This window comes from Mastomys coucha, unplaced genomic scaffold, assembly GCF_008632895.1.
Source record: "Mastomys coucha isolate ucsf_1 unplaced genomic scaffold, UCSF_Mcou_1 pScaffold20, whole genome shotgun sequence".
Taxonomy (NCBI): Eukaryota; Metazoa; Chordata; class Mammalia; order Rodentia; family Muridae; genus Mastomys; species Mastomys coucha.
Genome location: NW_022196903.1, coordinates 62673477 through 62693671, shown reverse-complemented (window position 1 = coordinate 62693671; position 20195 = coordinate 62673477). Strand labels below are relative to the sequence as shown.

At 38.0% G+C, this 20195-nt stretch overlaps 1 gene segment (V, D, J or C); it reads left to right on the top strand.

The window, feature by feature from the left end:
* Nucleotides 1-281: 281 nt before the first annotated feature.
* Nucleotides 282-816, top strand: LOC116099878. The segment is given in 2 exon segments: nucleotides 282-362; nucleotides 494-816. Coding segments are annotated over 2 exon segments (387 nt in total).
* The last annotated feature ends 19379 nt before the right edge of the window (nucleotides 817-20195 follow it).

Below are 20195 nucleotides of genomic sequence, written 5' to 3'. Positions count from 1 at the left end.
CCATGAAGGGAAACATAATGAGGAAATTCTACATTCAACAAGACAGAAATCAAAATAAGTGCAACTCTTAGATTGGTGCTGTTCTTTTTAAGATGAGCATATTCTCCACAAATATAACTATATTGCCTCAATGATCTCATCCATCAATGGATCATAGGTCCTTAATGAGTCACTGACCTGACTACAGCTGCGTCTACCCTTTACTCTTTGCTGCTTTGCATATGCCCAGAGCACAGCCCACTGACTTGATGACTTCTTCATAGCCAGGTCACATCCTATGTTGGAGTCATCCTCACACATGTCACACACAGACATGAGTGCTTCTAATCTGATCCTGGGGTTCCTGCTACTCTGGTTTACAGGTAAGAAAGATTGAAAATATTGGAAAGCTATACAAATAGGTGTTGTTAGTGCTCCATGATCTCCATAAAAGTTGTCTTATATATAACAGGATAAATTGTGTGGGAATTAACTTTTAATTTTCCAATCGTAGGTGCAAGATGTGAAATCAAAATGACACAGTCTCCTGCCTCCCTAACTGCATCTCTGGGAGAAAGTGTCACAATTACATGCCAGGCAAGTCAGGACATAAACTGGTATTTATCATGGTATCAGCAGAAACCAGGAAAATCTCCCAAGCTCCTCATATATGGTGCAGATGCCTTGGAAGATGGGATCCCATCAAGGTTCAGTGGCAGTGGATCTGGCACACAGTATTCTCTCAACATCAACAGCCTGCAGCCTGAAGATGTTGCAAGCTATTACTGTCAACAGTATGAAAATACTCCTCCCACAGTGATTCAAGCCATGACATAAACCACTCAGGAAAAAGAACTGAGAGCACAAACTGACAAAATTCTCCTTTGTGATCTCCAGCTGCTGCAAATGTTTCCTCTTGCTAAGATATAAAGGTCAAGTGATGTTTTTGTATAGGGATCTGGCGAACTTTTCTATGTCCTAAATCTATGTCACAACCTGAGCTAGAATCAACTTCACATAGGTTACACACAGACATGAGTGCTCCTACTCAGATCCTGGGCTTGCTGCTGCTCTGGCAGTCAAACATACTGGGGACAGGTTATTCTTAGAATCAAGAGTCCATTTTTTAATTGAAAGTAAGACTTCCTGACCACATGATTCTCAGCTGTGGTGTCAGCTCTCATATGTATATATGCACAGAGGGAATAAGGTTGTCCTCCATTACGTGTTTGTTCATTTCTGAACTTACTAGGAAGGCAAGTGTCTCTTCTGCTTTTCTATTGCTGTGACAGGACTTCATGACCAAGGAAATTTATAAAAGAAAATATTTAATTTTGGCATTTCTGGTTTCAGATAATTAGCACATTTTTAACATGATAGTAAATGGGGCAGCAGACAGGGAGACAAGATTCTGGGGCAGTAACTGAGAACTTACATCTTTATCTGAAAGTAGGAAGCAGAATAAGCCAGATAGCTGATTGGGAATGACTTGAGCTTCTGAAACCTCAAACTCCTCCAACAAGGACACACCTCCAAATAATTTCTAAACAGTTCAAAACACTGGGGATCCAGGACTCAAATGTGGGAACCTATGGAGAATATGTTCATTTAAAGCCTCATAGAAAGTTCAATATACAAATATGCAAAATAGAACAGTATAGAGAAAGATAGAATCAAAGTTAGGCAGGTATATTGAGAGACAGCTTAACAAACTCGGAGTCTACTGCACCTGAGTTACAGAAACTTTACTTTCCAGCCAAAACACTTATTCACTAGAACCATAACTTCAACAAGCTGCCATTCATACCAGTCCTTAAATAGAGCAATGAAATCATCCCACCCTATGGCTTCATAGCCGCTTGTAGCATATCCAAATATACGTAGACAGATATAATGAAGTAGGAGTACTTTACCAATTCAGCCTAAAAATGACTTTGTGTAGTAAAAAATGTACTAAATGTAAGATTTCATGAAAAAATTATTATTTACAATTCTATGGATATGCATGACATATTATGCATGTGATTATACTCAGGTGAATCATGGAAAAAAGATGAGTGCACTGAACAAAGCCTATTAATCAAAACAAATAGTCATACATATTAGACCTTCTGCATCCAGTACCTTTCCTTCTGGATAAATTCTCTATTGAGGAAATTTCATGCAGGGACTATGGTTCTTATGCAGTGTATCTGTCCTTTTTCTTCACTTTGATTTTGAATAAAATCCTTTCCTACCTTACTAATTTGTAAGCTTCTCCAGTTCTTTAAGTAAGACACTAGGAACCTGAGGACCACAACAACAGACAAATCACAAGCAACATGAGTGGGGTAGTGTGATGAAGTAACAAAAATCAGACAAAGTGGTATTTGTTGCTGCTTAAAATTTAAATAAAACAAAAATTCATATTAAACATGAGGAGATGCCACATACAGATTCCTACTTTAGGTTTTTTAAGTTACCATTCATAGCAGACAAAAAAGAAAAAAGTAAAAGTCACATAAAACAGGCCCCATTTCACCTTATGCACTACTTTTTTTTTCTAGCCAGACTTCAAACAAGATACTAAAATAAAAAGCTGTTTTCCTCATTATCTTGTCTGTCTGTTAGAATCAGCCTAACTGTCCACCAACTGATGAATAGATTGAACCATCAAAGTTAGGTATATATGGAAAGTAGTATACAATCTAACTTGAGAATGTAATCACAAATTTGCAGGAAAAGATCACCTTATACTGTACAATGTTAAATATCGAAACATGATCTCAGCATAAAAAACCTCACATTCTCCTCTTATATGGAATATAGTCAATAATATATGTACATATTTAAACATATATTTCTAGTTCCCCTATATTTTCATAGGTACATTTTGTGATAAGTATTTTATAATTTTCATAAGATTTTCCTTCATTTTAAAAATTATTTAAAATTAAAATATAACTATATCAAGTGTTCTCTGTGATATTTACATTTCATGGTATCAGAACATGCTATGTAAGCTTCCAAGGAAGGAAAACTAAAAGTCTTACTAAATTATGATACCTATGAAGTAAAACAATGTCCAAAATAATGTGTCTAAGTGTATGTACAAGTATACATACCTCGGCGGTAACTATTATCATTTTAATTGCACTAAGGCCTACTAAATGAGAGATAAATCATATCTGGTAGTAGAAACCTTTCCAACTACCTGGAAGCAGTAAGGTCATGACCTTATAAAACATAACAACACCCATTTAACTAAACCAGAATAATCTCTAACCACATTTTAAATATTTTTCCTAATATCCACATCATCTCTTGTCAAAGAAGTATCTCCTTTAACTTTTAACACGGTAATTGTTCTCTAAAGAATGAAATTATTATTTTTTAATTATAAGAGATTTTACTAGGTATGAACGATAAATGAATGTGATTTGTAACAGTTGTTACTTGCAGGGGTGGATTATTATTATTATTATTATTATTATTTTAGTTAGATACTTCATTTACATTTCAAATGTTCTCCCCTTTCCTGGTTTCCCCTCTGGAAAAAACCCCTATTCCCTCCCTGCTCCCCCTGTTCACCAACCCACCTTCTCCACCTTACTGGCCCTGGCATTCCCCTACACTGGGGCATAGAGCCTTCACTGGACCAAGGGCCTCTCCTCTCACTGATGACTGACTAGGCCATCTTCTGCTATATACACAGCTGGAGCCATGTGTATTCTTTTGTTGGTGGCTTAGTCCTGGGAGCTCTGATGGTATTGGTTATTCTTATGATTTCTGCTGAATTGCCAGTCTGTGTACCAGGGTACAGCCAACAAAGAATCATTAGTCTTGCTGGTGGGAGTGAAAGGTCTCCTGGGACTTGAGTGTGGCCAGTATGACCAAAATATTAAAGTTCTCTGAGTTACAGCCAGAGCTGTACAGTATAGACTGCTAGGCCTCTCCAGTGGCCAGCACTGCCCAAGAGTTGGTGTCAGGTGGCTAAATGCACCAGGCAGCTATGAGCTAAACTTGAAGTAGCTGCTGTCAAATAAACTCACTTGGTTTGCTGGTTGAGGTCAAGGTCCAGCAACAAATCCTTGAGGAGAGAAAACTCTCCCCTGGAGTGTTACTGATCAATAAGACAAGCATCCTCAGATGATTTTTTGGTGAAATAGCTCGTGCCCTTTATTTCTTGAGGACAGGGACCTCATAATCATTTTGGGGGTGTAGTGGGATCTAGGTGTAGAACTTACCATTGGCTCAGTCTGAGAAGATGGGGAGTCCAAACTTCACAAACATGGGGAAGCACTTCAGGTATCCCTACATGAGTGATATTCATGGTCCTTCTGAGGAGGTATCATGGTCATATGTTCCGGGCCAGGAACCTGTTTGAGAGCTTGTTCCAACTCCCGCCACTCTCAATTTTGAGTTTATCAGGGTTTAGTGCAACCTTACCAGTTCTTCTGTCTGGTGGCATGGTTTACTGCCACAGAGTAGAGGTCATTGCTGCCTGTTAGATGCTTCTCCAATTTTTATGGTGAAGAAATTAAACTGTTGTTTAAATTTACCAAAGAGATGCAATGGACCCAAGAGGTTCCCACGGCCCAACAGGGAGGACATTATCTAAAATACCTCAAAAAGGGGAGATGGAAACTGTAGAGACCATATCCAGTGGATAGGTATGGCCCCCAGTTGAGGGATGGAGCCAAACTTCCACCTCAAAAAATTAATCCAGAATTCCTCTTGTCAAAAGAAAATGCAAGGACAAAATGTGGAGTAGAAACTGAAGGAAAGGCCATCCAGAAACTGTCCCACCTAGGAATCTATCCCATCTGTTGACACCAAACCAGATACTATTGCTGATGTCAAGAAGTACTTACTGACAGGGGACCTGTATAGCTGACTCCTAAAGAGGCTTTGCCAGACTCAGAAAAATACAGATGAGAATGAAAACAGCCAAATATTAGACTGAGTGTGGCAACCCCAATGGAGAAGTTAAGGCAAGGACTGTAGGAGCTGAAGGGATTTGCAACTTCATAGGAAAAACAACAATATCAACTAACCAGACTCCTCAGAGCTCCCAAGAACTAAATCACCAACCAAAAAATACACAGTGAGTACCCATGGCTCCAACTGGATATGTAGCAGAGAATTGCCTTGTCTGACATCACTGGGAGGGGAGCCCATTGGTCCTTTGAAGGCTTGATGACCCAAGATAGGTCATGCTTCCTATTGAAGCATGTTATTGATTCAATATCTTACCGTGTTAAGAATAGCTAAGCTGCCAATAAGTGAGAAGAAACCCAATAGTCTTAGTTGGAAATGCTGCAGAGCCTTCGAAGAAGGGGCTAAGGAAGGCTTAGTCACTGCCACCAGACAACTCTCTTGTGTGAAGAGGGTCCAGTGCAGGGTAAAGATTGACATAAAGCCCTTTGCCAGATTTCGCCCAGAAGTTATTTCTGCACAGACAATCCATGAACTGGCTGCAGTGTTTTCTAGAAGGACTCTGAAGGTTATTAGGTTGCATGTTGGCTGGGATCTAGATCATTCTGAGATGTTCTGGCTTCTCCTGTTGTAACTCTTCTTTTGCAGTAGCTTACTTCTTTGTGGGATTTAAAGTTGGTATTGCCACTTCTCATTTCTCTCATATGTAATTTTACTTGGCCCCTCACAATTCAGTAGAGATCATGCAATTCAGATTACCTGCAGACATTTGTCTTGTTCAGCCACCACCCCTACCTCCCTCTCTTTCTCTCTTTGTATTTCACTGTCCTCTTAAACTATTACTGTTAGTCGTGGCCCCATGTTATGAAGGCATTTTCTCAATTCAGAAATTAAATTAAGAAACTATGAAAACAATCTACTGTTCTGTATATAGCCTTGATTTATGAAGGCACTTTCTCAATTGATGTTCCCTCTTCTCAGATGACTTTACCTTGACTCAAGTTGATATAAAAGTAATGAGTACCATGTGAAGTAGAACTAGTTGTGGATATGGGAATTTGTAGCTTTCTGAATCAGAGTGGTGTCAAGGATTTACTCAGCCTGTGGAACATCTCTATATCTAACGGATAAAATCATGGGTAAGAAGGGTCACAATCATGTATGGTCAACTCAGAGTGTAGGAGACACTGATTTGGGAATTATTTAGTGTTCACAGAGAAAAAGACAAGCCAGTCACCTTCAAAAGGCAGAGGACAAGTAAACTTGCTGTATTGACTGAGTGAAAAAATATCCTTGATTAGTAAAGGACAAGTTTCCCTTATGTGATGGAGACGATTTACTTATGAAATTCAGTATTTGGGCCCTTCCCTATAGAACAATACTCTATGTTTAATAAATGGTAGTTTTACCTTTCTTTATTATAAAATGAATGCATAAATGTATGCGTTTTTGCTGGCCTTCTTTATTTCCTTCCATTCATCTAACTTTAAGTCAAAGTTATGTTTTCTGTCCAACACAACATCGAACATTTTTTCTTTTTTTTTTTAAAGTATGTTACCAGTGTTTTTCTGTTAATAATGCCCCCAAATAACCCAAAACTTATCCTGCTAAAAGAAATGGAGGAATGGAGCAAGACCAAAGAAAGGGCCGAACGATCCCCTGCCCAAATGGAAACCCATCCCATGGGCGAACACCAATCCTTGACACCAATAGTGATAGTGACACTGTGTTAAGCTTGCAGATAGGAGCTTAGCATAACTGTCCTCTGATAGGCTCCACCCAGCAGCAGACTGTAAAAGATGCAGATACACATAGCCATATATTAGATGGAGGTCCAGACACTTATGGAAGAGATAGAGGAAGTATTGAAGACCCCAAAGTAGAAGGGAACCCCACAGGAAGAGCAAAAGACAAACCTCAACCTCTGGGAGCTGTCAGAGTCTGAGTCACCAACCAAAGGACATACATGGGCTGGAACGAGGCCCATGGTATATATGTAGCAGAAAGGCAGCTCAGTTTTTATGCCTGCCTTGTGTAGCCTCAGTGAGAGAGGGTATGCCTAAATAGGCTGATGTGCTAGGATAGGGAGATACCAGCAGAGAGTGGGTGGGTCCACCTTCTCAGGGGGAAAGATGATATGGATGTAGATGAGGGAGGGCTGCTTGTGAGGGTGGAACTGGAAGAATGCATGCTAGAGGCTTCAGAATTTCATTAAAAACATGTTATTAGCAAAAGTTCAAATAAAATTTTTTATCACTTTACAACAAGCCAAGAGAATTGTAAGGATAATTTTACTTATTTCATATATAACCAAACTCCCTTGTGTGCAGGAAGTAACCCTAAAAGTATTCAAAGGAATGAAATTTGGCAAATGATTGTTTAATTTTATTCATTTTTTATTTTTTTTTTTTGTTTTTTGTTTTTTTTTGAGGCAGGGTTTCTCTGTCCTGGACTCACTCTGTAGACCAGGCTGGCCTCGAACTCAGAAATCCGCCTGCCTCTGCCTCCCAAGTGCTGGGATTAAAGGTGTGCACCACCACTAGCTAGCATAATTTTATACAGTTTAATAAACTGAAATATGTGCACCATGTTATAAACATATAGACAGGATTTCAATGGGCAAATGCTATGATCTCTGAATTCTGATTCTATTACTATCCATTTATTATAAATTATAGCAATTATGGGTATAACTTACAAATTAAAACTGACAATGCTCCAGCCTATGTCTCTACTAAAATAAAAAGTATGTATTATTATATTTTATTATTTCCTTTATTTACATTTCACATGTTATCCACTTTCCTTGTTTCTCCTCCAAAAATTCCCTACTTCATCCCCCTTCCCCCTGCTCATCAACCCATCCACTCCTGCTTTCCCTGTCCTGGCATTCCCCTACACTGGGGCATCGAGCCTTCTCAGGACCAAGGGCCTTTCTGTCCTTCTTAGAATGCGGAACAAAATACCCATAGGAGGAAATACAAAGTGTGGAGTAGAGACTGAAGGAAAGACCAGAAAAATATGTATTATAATATAAGCATATTACAGTTATGCCACACAATCCTATAGGACAAACAGTCATTGGAAGATCCCATAGTACTTTAAAAAGAAGTGCTTAATAAACAAACAGTGATATCAAAGATCCCCAGAGATAGATTATGTAATGTTTTATTGACTTTAAATTTCTTAAATTCTAATGAACAAACACTAAGGACTGCTGAAAGACATTAGATTATAAAAAATTTCTAAATTATACTGACCTGTTTATCTTAAAGATATACTAACCTCAGAACAGAGAGAAGAAAAGGTGTTGTCCTGGGAAAAGGGCCTTGCATGTGTGCATACAAGAGAAGAAAAATTATGGATTCCATCCAAATTGGTAAACATAAAATTTTATAGAGCAAGATTCCCCTAAAGGTGTTGGTTACAGACAGGAAGAAAGAAATCAAGAAGACTAAACAGGATAGGTAGCATGATTTGCTCATACCTCTACATTGAAACAGCCATGAATCTGGGATAGGCATAAAAGTTACTCTAGCCAGAACTTCAGCTATACATAGCCAACAGATCTTGTTGGTTACAGAGTTCTCAAAATTAATCATGCCATTCTTTCATATGGCATGAATGAAGATTTATATTTTATTTTGGTTGTATGATAAAACTAACTCATAAAGAATGACAGGTGTCTTTTACCTGCTCAAACAAAGAACAAAAATTCATCTTTAACTGATGTGTGGACATTGTATACTCCATACCTTATGTTAATGTAGAAGTATATATTACCTCTAAAGGTTTATAATCACAGAAAAACAAACAAGAATGTAGCCTTGACAAGATTCACCTTTGTGGATGAAAAGTTTTCCTCTAAAGATTTGCTTCCATGGTAACTTCAAAACATCTAGGTCATTTGGTCCAGTGTACAGAGACTGGGCAACAAATGCTACAGTTGAATAGAATAGTTGAACAGAAGGTAGAAATTTTCTGTTTTCCATATATAATCAATTGAAAATAGTGGGTTACATATATAACTTCCAGGCTACAATTTTACCAGGAAACATGCTTTGCTCTGTCTTATAACATTAGAGAAATTTGGTCATTTGCATAGCACTTCCTGGTACTATAAAATCTATTTGGATAGAATAATCCAGCTGTAGTACCATCTGAATTCTCTACATGGTTCAACCAAAATGTTTTTACAAATATGGAATTGCCACCAAGTTCTGGTATGTAACCAAGAGTAGGGAAAATAATCAGTATCTTATGAGGACCATGAGGATCTCATGGACAATTAATCAAAGCATGGTAACACCTACACCTAGCATTCAGTAGAAGTGTTAGCTAATTTTTTCACTCCTGAGTGTTTAGAAACATTACAACCTCATTTTTCTAAAACCTTGAGACCCTCTGCAGTTAATGAGTAGGATTAGGAAGAGTCAAAATTAATTCCCCAACAGGATGATGAAGAGTGATATCTTGGGGCACACTGGCAAGGTGGTGGTCAGAGATACATACTTATCAGAAGCACTACCCTGGCCAGGCAGGCATTATGCTCATCAGCTAAAGTGAATGAGACAATGCTTTCACTCCCCAAGGCTGTCTTAGAGCACCACTAATACTTTTACTGGCCCTACAAAGTACAGTGGCCCTGACTCCTGGATAATGAAGAATGCCATTGGAGAGAGCATCCAAACCACAGGCACAATGGTCATCTAGGAGTGAGCCCCACAGACATTAATAACAAGCAATTCATTGATTGAATTTATATGATTTTGATTAAAAAGTTAAACAGAGAAACATCTTCTGCAAGGAAACTCTGGTGGCTAAGGTAAATATGCTTAAGATGAAGCCTGATATCTCCTTCCTCACTAAAGTCAGAGAAAAAGAGAAAAGGAACAAGGCTGCTCTTATGTCCAAGAAGGGCTTCTTATTGCTGATTTAAAGATGGTAAACTGGTCTTTACTGACAAATACAGAAAACATAGAAACTAGAATGACAGTAATTCATTTTCTTACTGCTTCAGAGGAATCGAAGTCCAAGATCAAATACCAGCAGTAATTTATTAAACACTCTGTTTATAATTTTCTAGCTGCTCAACTACATGTCTGGATCACACACACTATTTTTAACATCTGTGACTAGTGACACTGAACCTGTCATTGGGTCTTCTGCTCAGGACACTAATATTATGAGGTTAGCTGACCCATGTAGCATCCAGCACAAACTTCTCTCATTGTTAAACTTAATATTAAAACATATTCACATTAAGACCTAGGATTCACCTTAAAAATGGGAAGCTTACTTTTGTCATTACAATATGTATTTAAGAATCCAGAGAAACCAGATGAGAGTTGAAAATCAATCCAAAGCTTGCAACTGTCGAGTACAAGATGTAGATGATTTTTTTCAGATAAATTTAGCATGCTAAATACCTTCCATATGTCTCTGGTCAGACTGCAGATCCTGTTCAATCTCAAAAGACTAATTGATAACAACCTGACAATTTCACTTTAACTTAATCACTAGTACAATATGGATATTCTGCTCAATTTTGAGTTTTTCTGCCATCTACAGGTATTATGCTGGCATTGCCATAATATAATATATTACCTTATTTGTCCCTTGTCTTTCTTCATTCTAAACTCTCTTATAGAAACTATTTATAGAACTCTTTTTCTTTTTAAAATTCATGCCCACTTTTTGTGTGGTAATTGTTTTCTTTTCTCCATTTATTTATTGATTGATTCACTTTATATCCTGGTTGCAGCCCTCTTCTTCCAGTTCCCCACAAACATTGTCCCTGACAACATTTCCACTCACATTCTCAGAAAATGGAAGCCTACCCCCTGAGTACCAACCCACCCTAGCACATCAAAGCACTGTAGGACTAGGCCCAGCTTCTCCAGATGTTACCAGATCTGGAGAGTTAAATGTATGGGATCAACTGGCAGGCAAAAGAGTCAGGGACAGCACCAAGTCCAGTTGTTGGAGAATCAGCCCAATGAGCAGCTGTACTTTTGCTACATGTGTACCTGTCACCTAGATCCAGCCAACGTATACTCTTTGGTTGGTGATTCAGTCTCTGGTAGCCTCCAAAGTTTCATATTAATTGACACTGTTGGTCTGCTTGTAGAGTCTCTATTCTCTCTCAGACCCTCAATTATTCCCCCAACTCTTCAACAAGACTCCTGGAGATCTGTTTAATTTTGAATGTGGGTATCTGCATTAGTTTTCGTCAGATACTGGGTAGAACATCTAAGAAAACAGTTATACAAGGCTCTTGTCGGCAAGTATACCAGAGTATTATAAATAATGTCAGGGATTTCTGATTGACTATGGGATTGGTCTCAAGTAGGCCTAGTTATTGGTTGGTCACTCTTTCAGTCTCTGCTCCATCCTTGTCCATGCATTTCTTTTAGAAAGAATAGATTTTTGTTACAAAATTGTAGGTGGTTTGGTATATTTATCCAACCACTGGGGGTCCTGCTTGGCATTGTATCTTCATATTTCATGTCATTACTGTTAGGAATATCAGCTAAAGTCACCTACATTGAATCTTGGGAGCCTAATGCATCCCAGTTCTCTGGAATGTCTTAGAGGTTCCCCCCCAATGCACCTACCCTAGGCAGCTGCATATTTCCATTCATTCTAGTGGACTGCTGGGCATCGCTCCTCTCTATCCCCATTTCTGATCATGCCACTCATTCTCCTCTACCTCCCCTCTTCCACTCAGGTCCCTCCCTTTCTCTGCCTCTCATGACTATTTTGTTCCCCAATTAAAAGTGAAAATCAATCTTGGGCCTTCTTGTTTTACTTGTTTTAGGTCTGTTGTATATATCATTGTTATTCTGTACTTTATAGCTTATATTCACTTAACATTACATAGCATGCATGCCCTTTTGGGACAGGGTTACTTCACTGAGGATGATATTCCTTAGTTCTGCAAAACTAAAAACATTTGCTGCAAAATTCATGGTGTCATTGTTTTTAATAGCTGAATAATATTCCATCGTGTAAATGAACCACATTTTTCTGTATCCACTCTTTAGTAGAAGGTAGTCTGAATATTATGAATAAAGTTGCTATCAAGAGAGTGGAGCACATTCTTTGTTTTATGGTGGAGCATCTTTTGGGTCTATACCCAGGAGTGGTATTGGAGGATCATCAGGTAGATCTATTTACAATTTTTTGAGAAACCACCAAATTGAGTTTTAGAGTGTCTATACAAAATTTGCAATCCCATCAGCACCCTTATCTCCCAATTCTAGACAACACGTACAGTCACTTGAATTTTTGAAATTAGCCATACTGATTGGTGTAGGGTGGAATCTGAGTAATTTTATATTTCCCTGATGACTTAGGATGTTGATGACATCTTTAAGTGCTTCTCAGATAATTGAGATTCCTGTATTGAGAATTCTTTGCTTAGCTCTGTACCACATTTTTTAAATTTGGTTATTTGGTTTGTTAGAGTCTAACTTCTTGAGCTCTTTATATATTATAGATATGTGCCTCCCTGTCACATGTTGCATCAGTGAAGATCTTTTCCCAATCTGTAGGAAGTCATTTTGTCTTATTGACAGTGTCATTTGCCTTACAGAAGGCTTTCAGTTTCATTAGGTCTCATATATCAAATGTTAATCTTAGAGCTTGAGACATTGGTGTTCTATTCATGAAATTGTCTCCTGCTACAAATGCACTCTCAAGGTTTTTCAAAAATTCTCTTTCATTACATATAATGTATATTGTTTTATGTATGGTCCTTGATCCACTTGGATGACATTTATGTTCAAAGTGATAAATATGGATCTATGTACATTATTCTACATGCAGACATCTAGTTATATCAGCACCATTTGTTGAAGGTGCTTTCTTTTTTCCATTGTATGATTTTGTCTTTTTTGTCAAAATTCAAGTGTCAGTAGGTGTTTGGGTTTATTTGTGTATCTTTGATTCTATCCTATATATACTCCTGTCTATTTCTACACCAATAGTTTTGTGAATTTATTTCTGGGGTTTTGATTCTATTCCATTGATCAGCCTGTCTGTTTCTGTACCAAAAAAATGCAATTATTATCACTATTGCTCTGTAGTGCATCTTGATGTGAAGTGATGATGATTCTTTTAGAAGTTCTTGTATTTTTCATTCTTGTTTTGGCTATCTTGCTGTTTCTCATTTTTGTATACGAGTTTGAGAATTGCTGTTTCAATTTCTGTTGTAGTATGAACAATCTAGGTTTATCTCAAACTAGCTTAAGTAAGTGAGACTCAGACTATGTGTACTGGCTGGTTTTTTTGTGTCAAGTATAAACAAGCTGGAGTTATCAAAGAGAAAGGAGGGGAAGAAGTTTTACTAGTTAATATCACACACTACTCTTACAGAGGACTGATGTTTGATTCTAAGCACCCACACTTGGCTGATCACATTTGGATGAGACATTAGCTTTAGGTGATATGGTTCCTATATCTCTTTCCTATAATAAAATACCTCACGATTATTCATTGCTTCCTTTTAACTAACATGTTGCCCAGCCCCAGCAATCAGCAGCAGAGAGCCCCAGGACTGACAGCAGAGAGAACAGGCCCCACAAGTAAGAAATTCTTTGAGCATGGCTTTCTTAATTGGGCAAAACACTCATAACTTCAGAAATAAGGACAATTTAGTTAGAGGTGACAGTCTGCTCCTTTCATAGAAATATATACCACCTCATTGTTTTACTTATCCAATAAATCCAGAAGCACATGGGAAACTAAGAACTATTATTTTTTACTCAAAGTAATAGCAACAATAGAAGGAAGGATAAGATTCCTCCACTTGTCTGAGATTATTTCAAAGGAACAATTTCTGACCATCATGTAAATGTAGAACAAAAAAGGTACCTACAGAAAACAGAGGACATAAAAACTTCACTGGTCACAGGATGCTATACCAGTGTTTTTGTTTGACCAGAGATATGAGGATGTTCTCTGCAGGCTAATCTGTCCTGTACTGGTCCATCTGAAACACTTGGGAACCCAGAGGACCTGCACTAAATTGCAAAAACAAAACCAGAGAATTCTGGAGGACTGATAAGACATTTCCATCACTTCTGCTAATTTGTATGGTTCCAGGACACAGCTAAATGCCCCAAGGACTTCATATGTTGATCAAACCCTGTGCAGGTGTCATTTTATGTCAGAACACAGCATGGACAAGAATATCCCTGCTCATATCCTGGATTTTTTACTGTCCTTGTTTTCATAAAGGAGGATAGGACTGAAATTGCTTATCTTGTCCTGAACAAACATCAAAATCAAGTCATAATGTATATACATATACTTAATCTAGTACACAATCTATTGAGCCATCTCAACAGCCCTTAGTCTCCAACAATAAATATTCATTCTTTCAGTTCTGTTCTTTTAGAGAATGCAGACTCATACATCTCCATTTAATAGAGATCCAATGTTTTCCCTTCTATATGTATTTCAGTATATTAGTAAATAAAAGTTTTGATAGATGTATAGAAAGAGGCTACTGACTGATCATCATGATGCAGACTATTAATGCAAAATGCATAATGATGAACATAGTGCTGATAGTGTACAGCAGAAGCATGCACTGAGAAGGAGCTTACCCAGCCAAATAAAGAGACTTTACTGGACTTTCCATTGCATATGGCTTCTCTACTTTTCTACACTCCACAAATCAAGGCCAAGACAAACAATACTAAAACCTTTAGAAGTATGATAAAGCATAGATGGCAGTTGAGAAAAGGTATAGGAAGGTATATTCTATCACATTTCTTGTTGGATACAATTAGTCCTGAGAGTCTTGGAGTGACTCAGAGGTTCATATTTTATTAATTCATGTTTTGTAGTTAAAGGAAGAAGTAGATATTTTCTTTTCATTATTTTACTTTATAACTTTGGATGTTTTGTTTCCATGTATGCCTATGGACCAAATTCACAGAACCCAAGATGGCCAAGAGAGTGTGTGTTGAATATCCTGGAAATAAGGTTGTGGATGGCTGTGAGCTGTAATGTGGGTGTTTATAGCAGAACTCAGGACTTCTCAAACAATAGTCAGTGCTCTTAACTGAGGGTTAACATTGCAGCTATGGAAGGAGAGAGTTTTGTGTGTCTAGCAGTATCACTAAGTCCACATACAGAGGAAATGTGAGAAGTATTAGTAAATGACAGAAGCAAAGTATGATGTGATAGCTTTGTTAGAAATTAAAAACTACAAACCAGAAATGCACTGGGACCTCTTGAGTGGTTGGGTAATAATGAGACATGAAGGTTTTGTCTTGATAAATCTATAAGTGGCACAAACATAGGAAACATGATGAGGTGTGACACCAAGATACAGATATATGCAAAACAGAAGGTTTATTTTTTGGTGTGTCAGGGTTGACCTTTAATTAGTCCCTCAAAGCAAGTGAGAAGGTGACCCAGAATGGCTATTACAAGCAGTTTTTGTGCTTGGCAGTGGTGGTGTATGCCTTTAATCCCAGAACTTGGGAGGCAGAGGCAGGTGGATTTCTGAGTTTGAGGCCAGAGTGAGTTCCAGGACAGCCAGGGCTATACAGAGAAACCCTGTCTTAAAAAATACAGTTTTTATACATTTTAGGTTACATCAGCAAGATTACAGTTCAGACTTATTGGGTAAGTATATTGACCTTTAAATCTACTGGCTAACAAGCATGACACAGATTTGAACTCTACCTGGGACTTTCCAGAGTGTCAGGTAACTATCAGTCCGTACATTCTGTGTTTTTTCTGAGAAAGTTTTAGTCAAGAATGTTCCTGTGGGTGGAGAACGGAACTTGGCCTAGCCATGACCCTAGGTGGGAGGGGAAGCTGAAAGGAGGGTGTGGGACTGGAAAAACCCCTTAGGATCCCTCACAGGCTAGTAGAGAGATCAGGTCAGGAAAATGCTTCAGAGGTTAGAGGGAATACAGAATAAGTTGTTGAAGGATTTAGGGCAGGTTGTTGAGAAAATCTGCCATAACAGGGAGACAGGATGAGAAAGAGCAAAGAAAGTAAGAAGAAAGAAGATGAAAGGGAGATGAAAAAAGAAAAGCAGCAGGAAAGGAATTTACAGAAGATCTTAGCTACAGTAATTAGGGAAAGCAGAGAAGAGAGACCCCAACCAAAGAGAGACAGAAAACCCCTTGAAAAGGACCAGTGAGCATATTGCAACAAGAAGGGCCACTGGGCGCAAGAAAGCCCCAACAAATGGAAGCTGGGAGCAGAAAATACTTATGTAACCTTTGAAGCATTCTTAGCATGTGCCAGACAAGTAAAAAGAAAAAACTTCATTGAGTCCTAGAGCAGATGTAAATAAGAAATTACATTAGCTATACCTATGCAGGGGTCATTTGGGAAGTTAATGGTTATATTAGTTATGGAGAAAATGAGAATATAACTTTTTAATAGAATAGGATCTAACTGTGATCTATATTATAACACTGGTTTCAATTTTTAATTTAATACTAAAGTTAAATACAGCACAGACGAGACACACTGCAATAGAACAGAAGTCCAAGCATGAAGTATTCTCAGTAGATGTTTCTTGAAACTTCAGTGTATCATTTTAAGAATGAGGTGCAGGTTGGTGAGGAGTCTAATGTGTATGATTTTCTGTTTTAATTAGTAGGTTTTGTTCTATGCATATAAACTTTTTCCATGATGCATATGATTTCCTGGTAGACTATGCATAATATAACAAACATAAGGATTTCCATAAAGTATTATTTTTAAGGACTCTGTTGTTAAAATATTTTCATAGTCAGTTGTAGACTGGAAAAGTTGATTACACCTAGTTCTTCATAGTTTTTTCCTGGTATAGTTGGTGAAACTAGAGAGTGCTATGAAACAATGAGTTAGAATGAACTGATTGCTTTGGAGAATGAAGTGTTGGAACCTTGAAGAAATTGCTGTTCCAGGTTGATAATTGTTTTTTTTTTGGAAAGAAATGTTTCTGTAACTCAAATTCAATGTATCCAAGGTTCCTAAGCTATCTCTACCCTTGTCTGTCCCACTCTGACTTAGTCCTTTCCTATAGTGTTCTATCTTGAAAATATTATTTGCTATTGTGGTTTGAATTAAAATGTCCTACATTGGCTCACACATAGGAGTTCTTTGTTTCCAATTGATGGATTACTTGGGAAAGATTACGAAGTATAGACTTACTGGAAGAATTGTATTAAAGTTGGTGGATTTTTTTTAAATTTGATTTTATTTTTAAATTATTTTCTATACTCCATATTCCAATCCATGCCACCCACCCACTCTCTGACTGCTCCACATCCCACACCGCCTCCCCATCCCACCCTGTCTCCACGTGGATTCCCCTGCCCTCCACCCTGCCTGACCTCTAAGTTCCATGGGGCCCCCAGTCTCTTGAGGTTAGGTACATCATCATATCTGAATGAACACAGGCCCAGCAGTCCTCTACTGTATGTGAGTTGGGGGCCTTGTATCAGCTGGTTTGGTGGTCCAGTGTTTGATGTATCTTGATGGCCAGATTAATTGAGACTGCTCCTTCTCCTGCAGGATCTCTTCAGCTTCTTTCAGCCTTCCTTAATTCAACAAGGGTCAGCTGCTTCTGTCCATTGGTTGGATGCAAACATCTGCATCTGACTCTTTCAGCTGTTTGCTGGGTCTTTCAGAGGGCAGTCATGATAGATCTGTTTTTGTTAGAACTCATTAGTTCATTAACAGGCCTTGGGACCTCCCGTTGAGCTGGATCAATTTGGGCCTGTCCGTAGACCTTCTTTTCCTCAGGTTCCTTTCCATTTCTATCCCTGTAATTCTTTCAGACAGGAACATTTATGGGCCAGAGATGTGATTGTGGGATGGGAACCCCATCCCTAACTTGATATCCAAACTTCCTATTAGATGAAATGCTCAACAGTAGGGAGTGGGAAATTGCAGGTTGGTAGATTCTGAGGTTGCAATCTCAAGCCATTCTCTTGACATTGCACTAACACTCTGAAAATGTGAGCCCACAGATTAAATGCTTTGGTTTATAAATTGCCTTGGTCATAAGATTTTTATCACAGTAATAGAAGAGTATCTAGGATACTTGCCTTCATTGTAAGGAGAGAATATAATAGCTAATTGAAGAAAACCTCCTCCTGTTTACAAATATGATATGAGAGCTGATATCCTAGGTTGAAAAACTATGTGGTGAAAGAGCCTTACTTTCTGTAAAAAAAAAAAAAGAAAGAAAGAAAAAATGGGAAAACAATTCTATGTTCTGAGAATAATCTATTCCTGTTTTCAGTTTGTCAAAAAAGTACCTTAAGATATTCAAATATTTGAGACTTATTTTTAATTTATGCATATTAGTTTTGTCTGTATATATGTTTGTGGACTATGTGAGTGCACAGTCCTCATCAACCACAAAAGGATCACATATACACTAAACTGAAGTGAAGTTATGGACAGTTGTTATCCATCATGGGAGGGTGAAAGTCAAAGACAGGTCCTCTAGAAGAGTAACCATTGTGGTTAACTAAGCCATCTTCCCAGGCAGATATCTCTCTCTCTGTCTCTCTGTCTCTATCTCTGTCTCTGTCTCTGTCTCTGTCTCTCTCTCTCTGTCTCTCTCTCTCTCTCTCTCTCTCTCTCTCTCTCTCTCTCTCTCTGTGTGTGTGTGTGTATAAAGTTATTTTTTTTCTTGTGAGCCATGAGAAGCATTTCCTGTCTTAATGCTGGTTATTGGGAAAAGATTTAGGATAGAAAAGTTACTCTAATCTTCTTGTAAAGGCATCACCTTGACTTTTAAATTTAGCAAAAGTGTCTCAGCAGCTGGAGTCACCAGAAGGAACATTTGGAGCAGCCTGTGCTCTCACTTCTGCTTCCCTGGGTGGTTTATGTTATGGCTTGAATCACTATGGGAGGAGTACTATAATGCAATTGGCAGTAATAACTTACAACATCTTCAGCCTGTAGCCGCTGGTCTTAAGAAAAAACTTTGTGCCAGATCCACTGCCACTGAACCTTGATGGGATCCCATTTGCCAACCTTGTTGCAGAATAGATCAAGAGCTGAGGAGATTCCCCTGGTTTCTGCTGATACCATGCTATCCATGTATCAATGATCTAACTTGCCAGTCATGTAATGATGACACTTTGTTCCAGAGATGCAAACAGGAAACCAGGAGACTGGGTCATCTGAATGTCACATTTACCACATTAAGATTGAAAATTGAAAGAGAATTTACACACAACGTATCTTGTTATAAGACAACATTTATGGAGACCATAGAGCACTAACCATACTCATTTGTATACACTCTTAGTTTACTCAGTCTTCCTTACCTGTAAACCAGAGCAGCAGAAATACCAGGAGCTGAGTGAGCATATTAATGTCTCTATGTAATGTGTGTTAAGCTGACTCCAGCACAGGGTGCGACCTGACTATGAAGAAGCCATCTGAGCAGTGGGCTGTGATCTGGGTATATGCAAATCAGCCAAGGTAGGAATAGCCATGGTATTGGTCAGGTCAGTGACTCATTAGAGGCCTGTGGTCCTCTTATGTTTTAGATCAGAGAACCAGTGCAGGTTTATTTGGGTTTATTTGTAGAGATGTGCTCCTCTTTGGGTAACAAAAGAATAGCACCAGTCTATGAGATGTACATTACTTTGATTTCTATCATATTCAATATAGGAATTTCTGTTTTATTTCCCTTTTAGCAGGGCCTCGGATATAAGATACAGTTGTAAACAGTATATAATAGGTTATAGAGCAATTTCATAATTATCTTGAAGATTATTGAAGTAGTGCAGTTCCTTAATAACACATAATATCAATGGATTCAATTCTTCAATAAAAAGACATGGATTAACAGATTGGATATGTAAACAGGACCCAGCATTTTGCTGCATACAGGAAACATACCTCAGGGATGAAATTATTTTTTTGAAGTTAGAAAACAAATATATGGCACTTCTTTCCCCAAGTACTTTGTTTTCATTTTGAGACAATCAGATACTGACTTCGATAAAACTAATGTTTTCCTCCTTCAAGTTCTCAAAATTAGCAATGCAGGCAATTGCCACAATTTCTGATTACATAGCTTTTCAAAGGAAATTATTTCTTTCTTTACATATTTTCCTAATTTTAAAATAATATTTGTTTTTTCTTGGATATTTAGTTGAAATTTATACTAATGTTGATTAATCAATCACCTATCTAATGTAGTCTAAGTTATGCCTAAAATCTTTCTATGGATGGCCAACTAAAGTATACTGTACATATGGGAGTTGATGAATAGCACACAGTTTTTCTCATCAGACATGAGGTGAGAT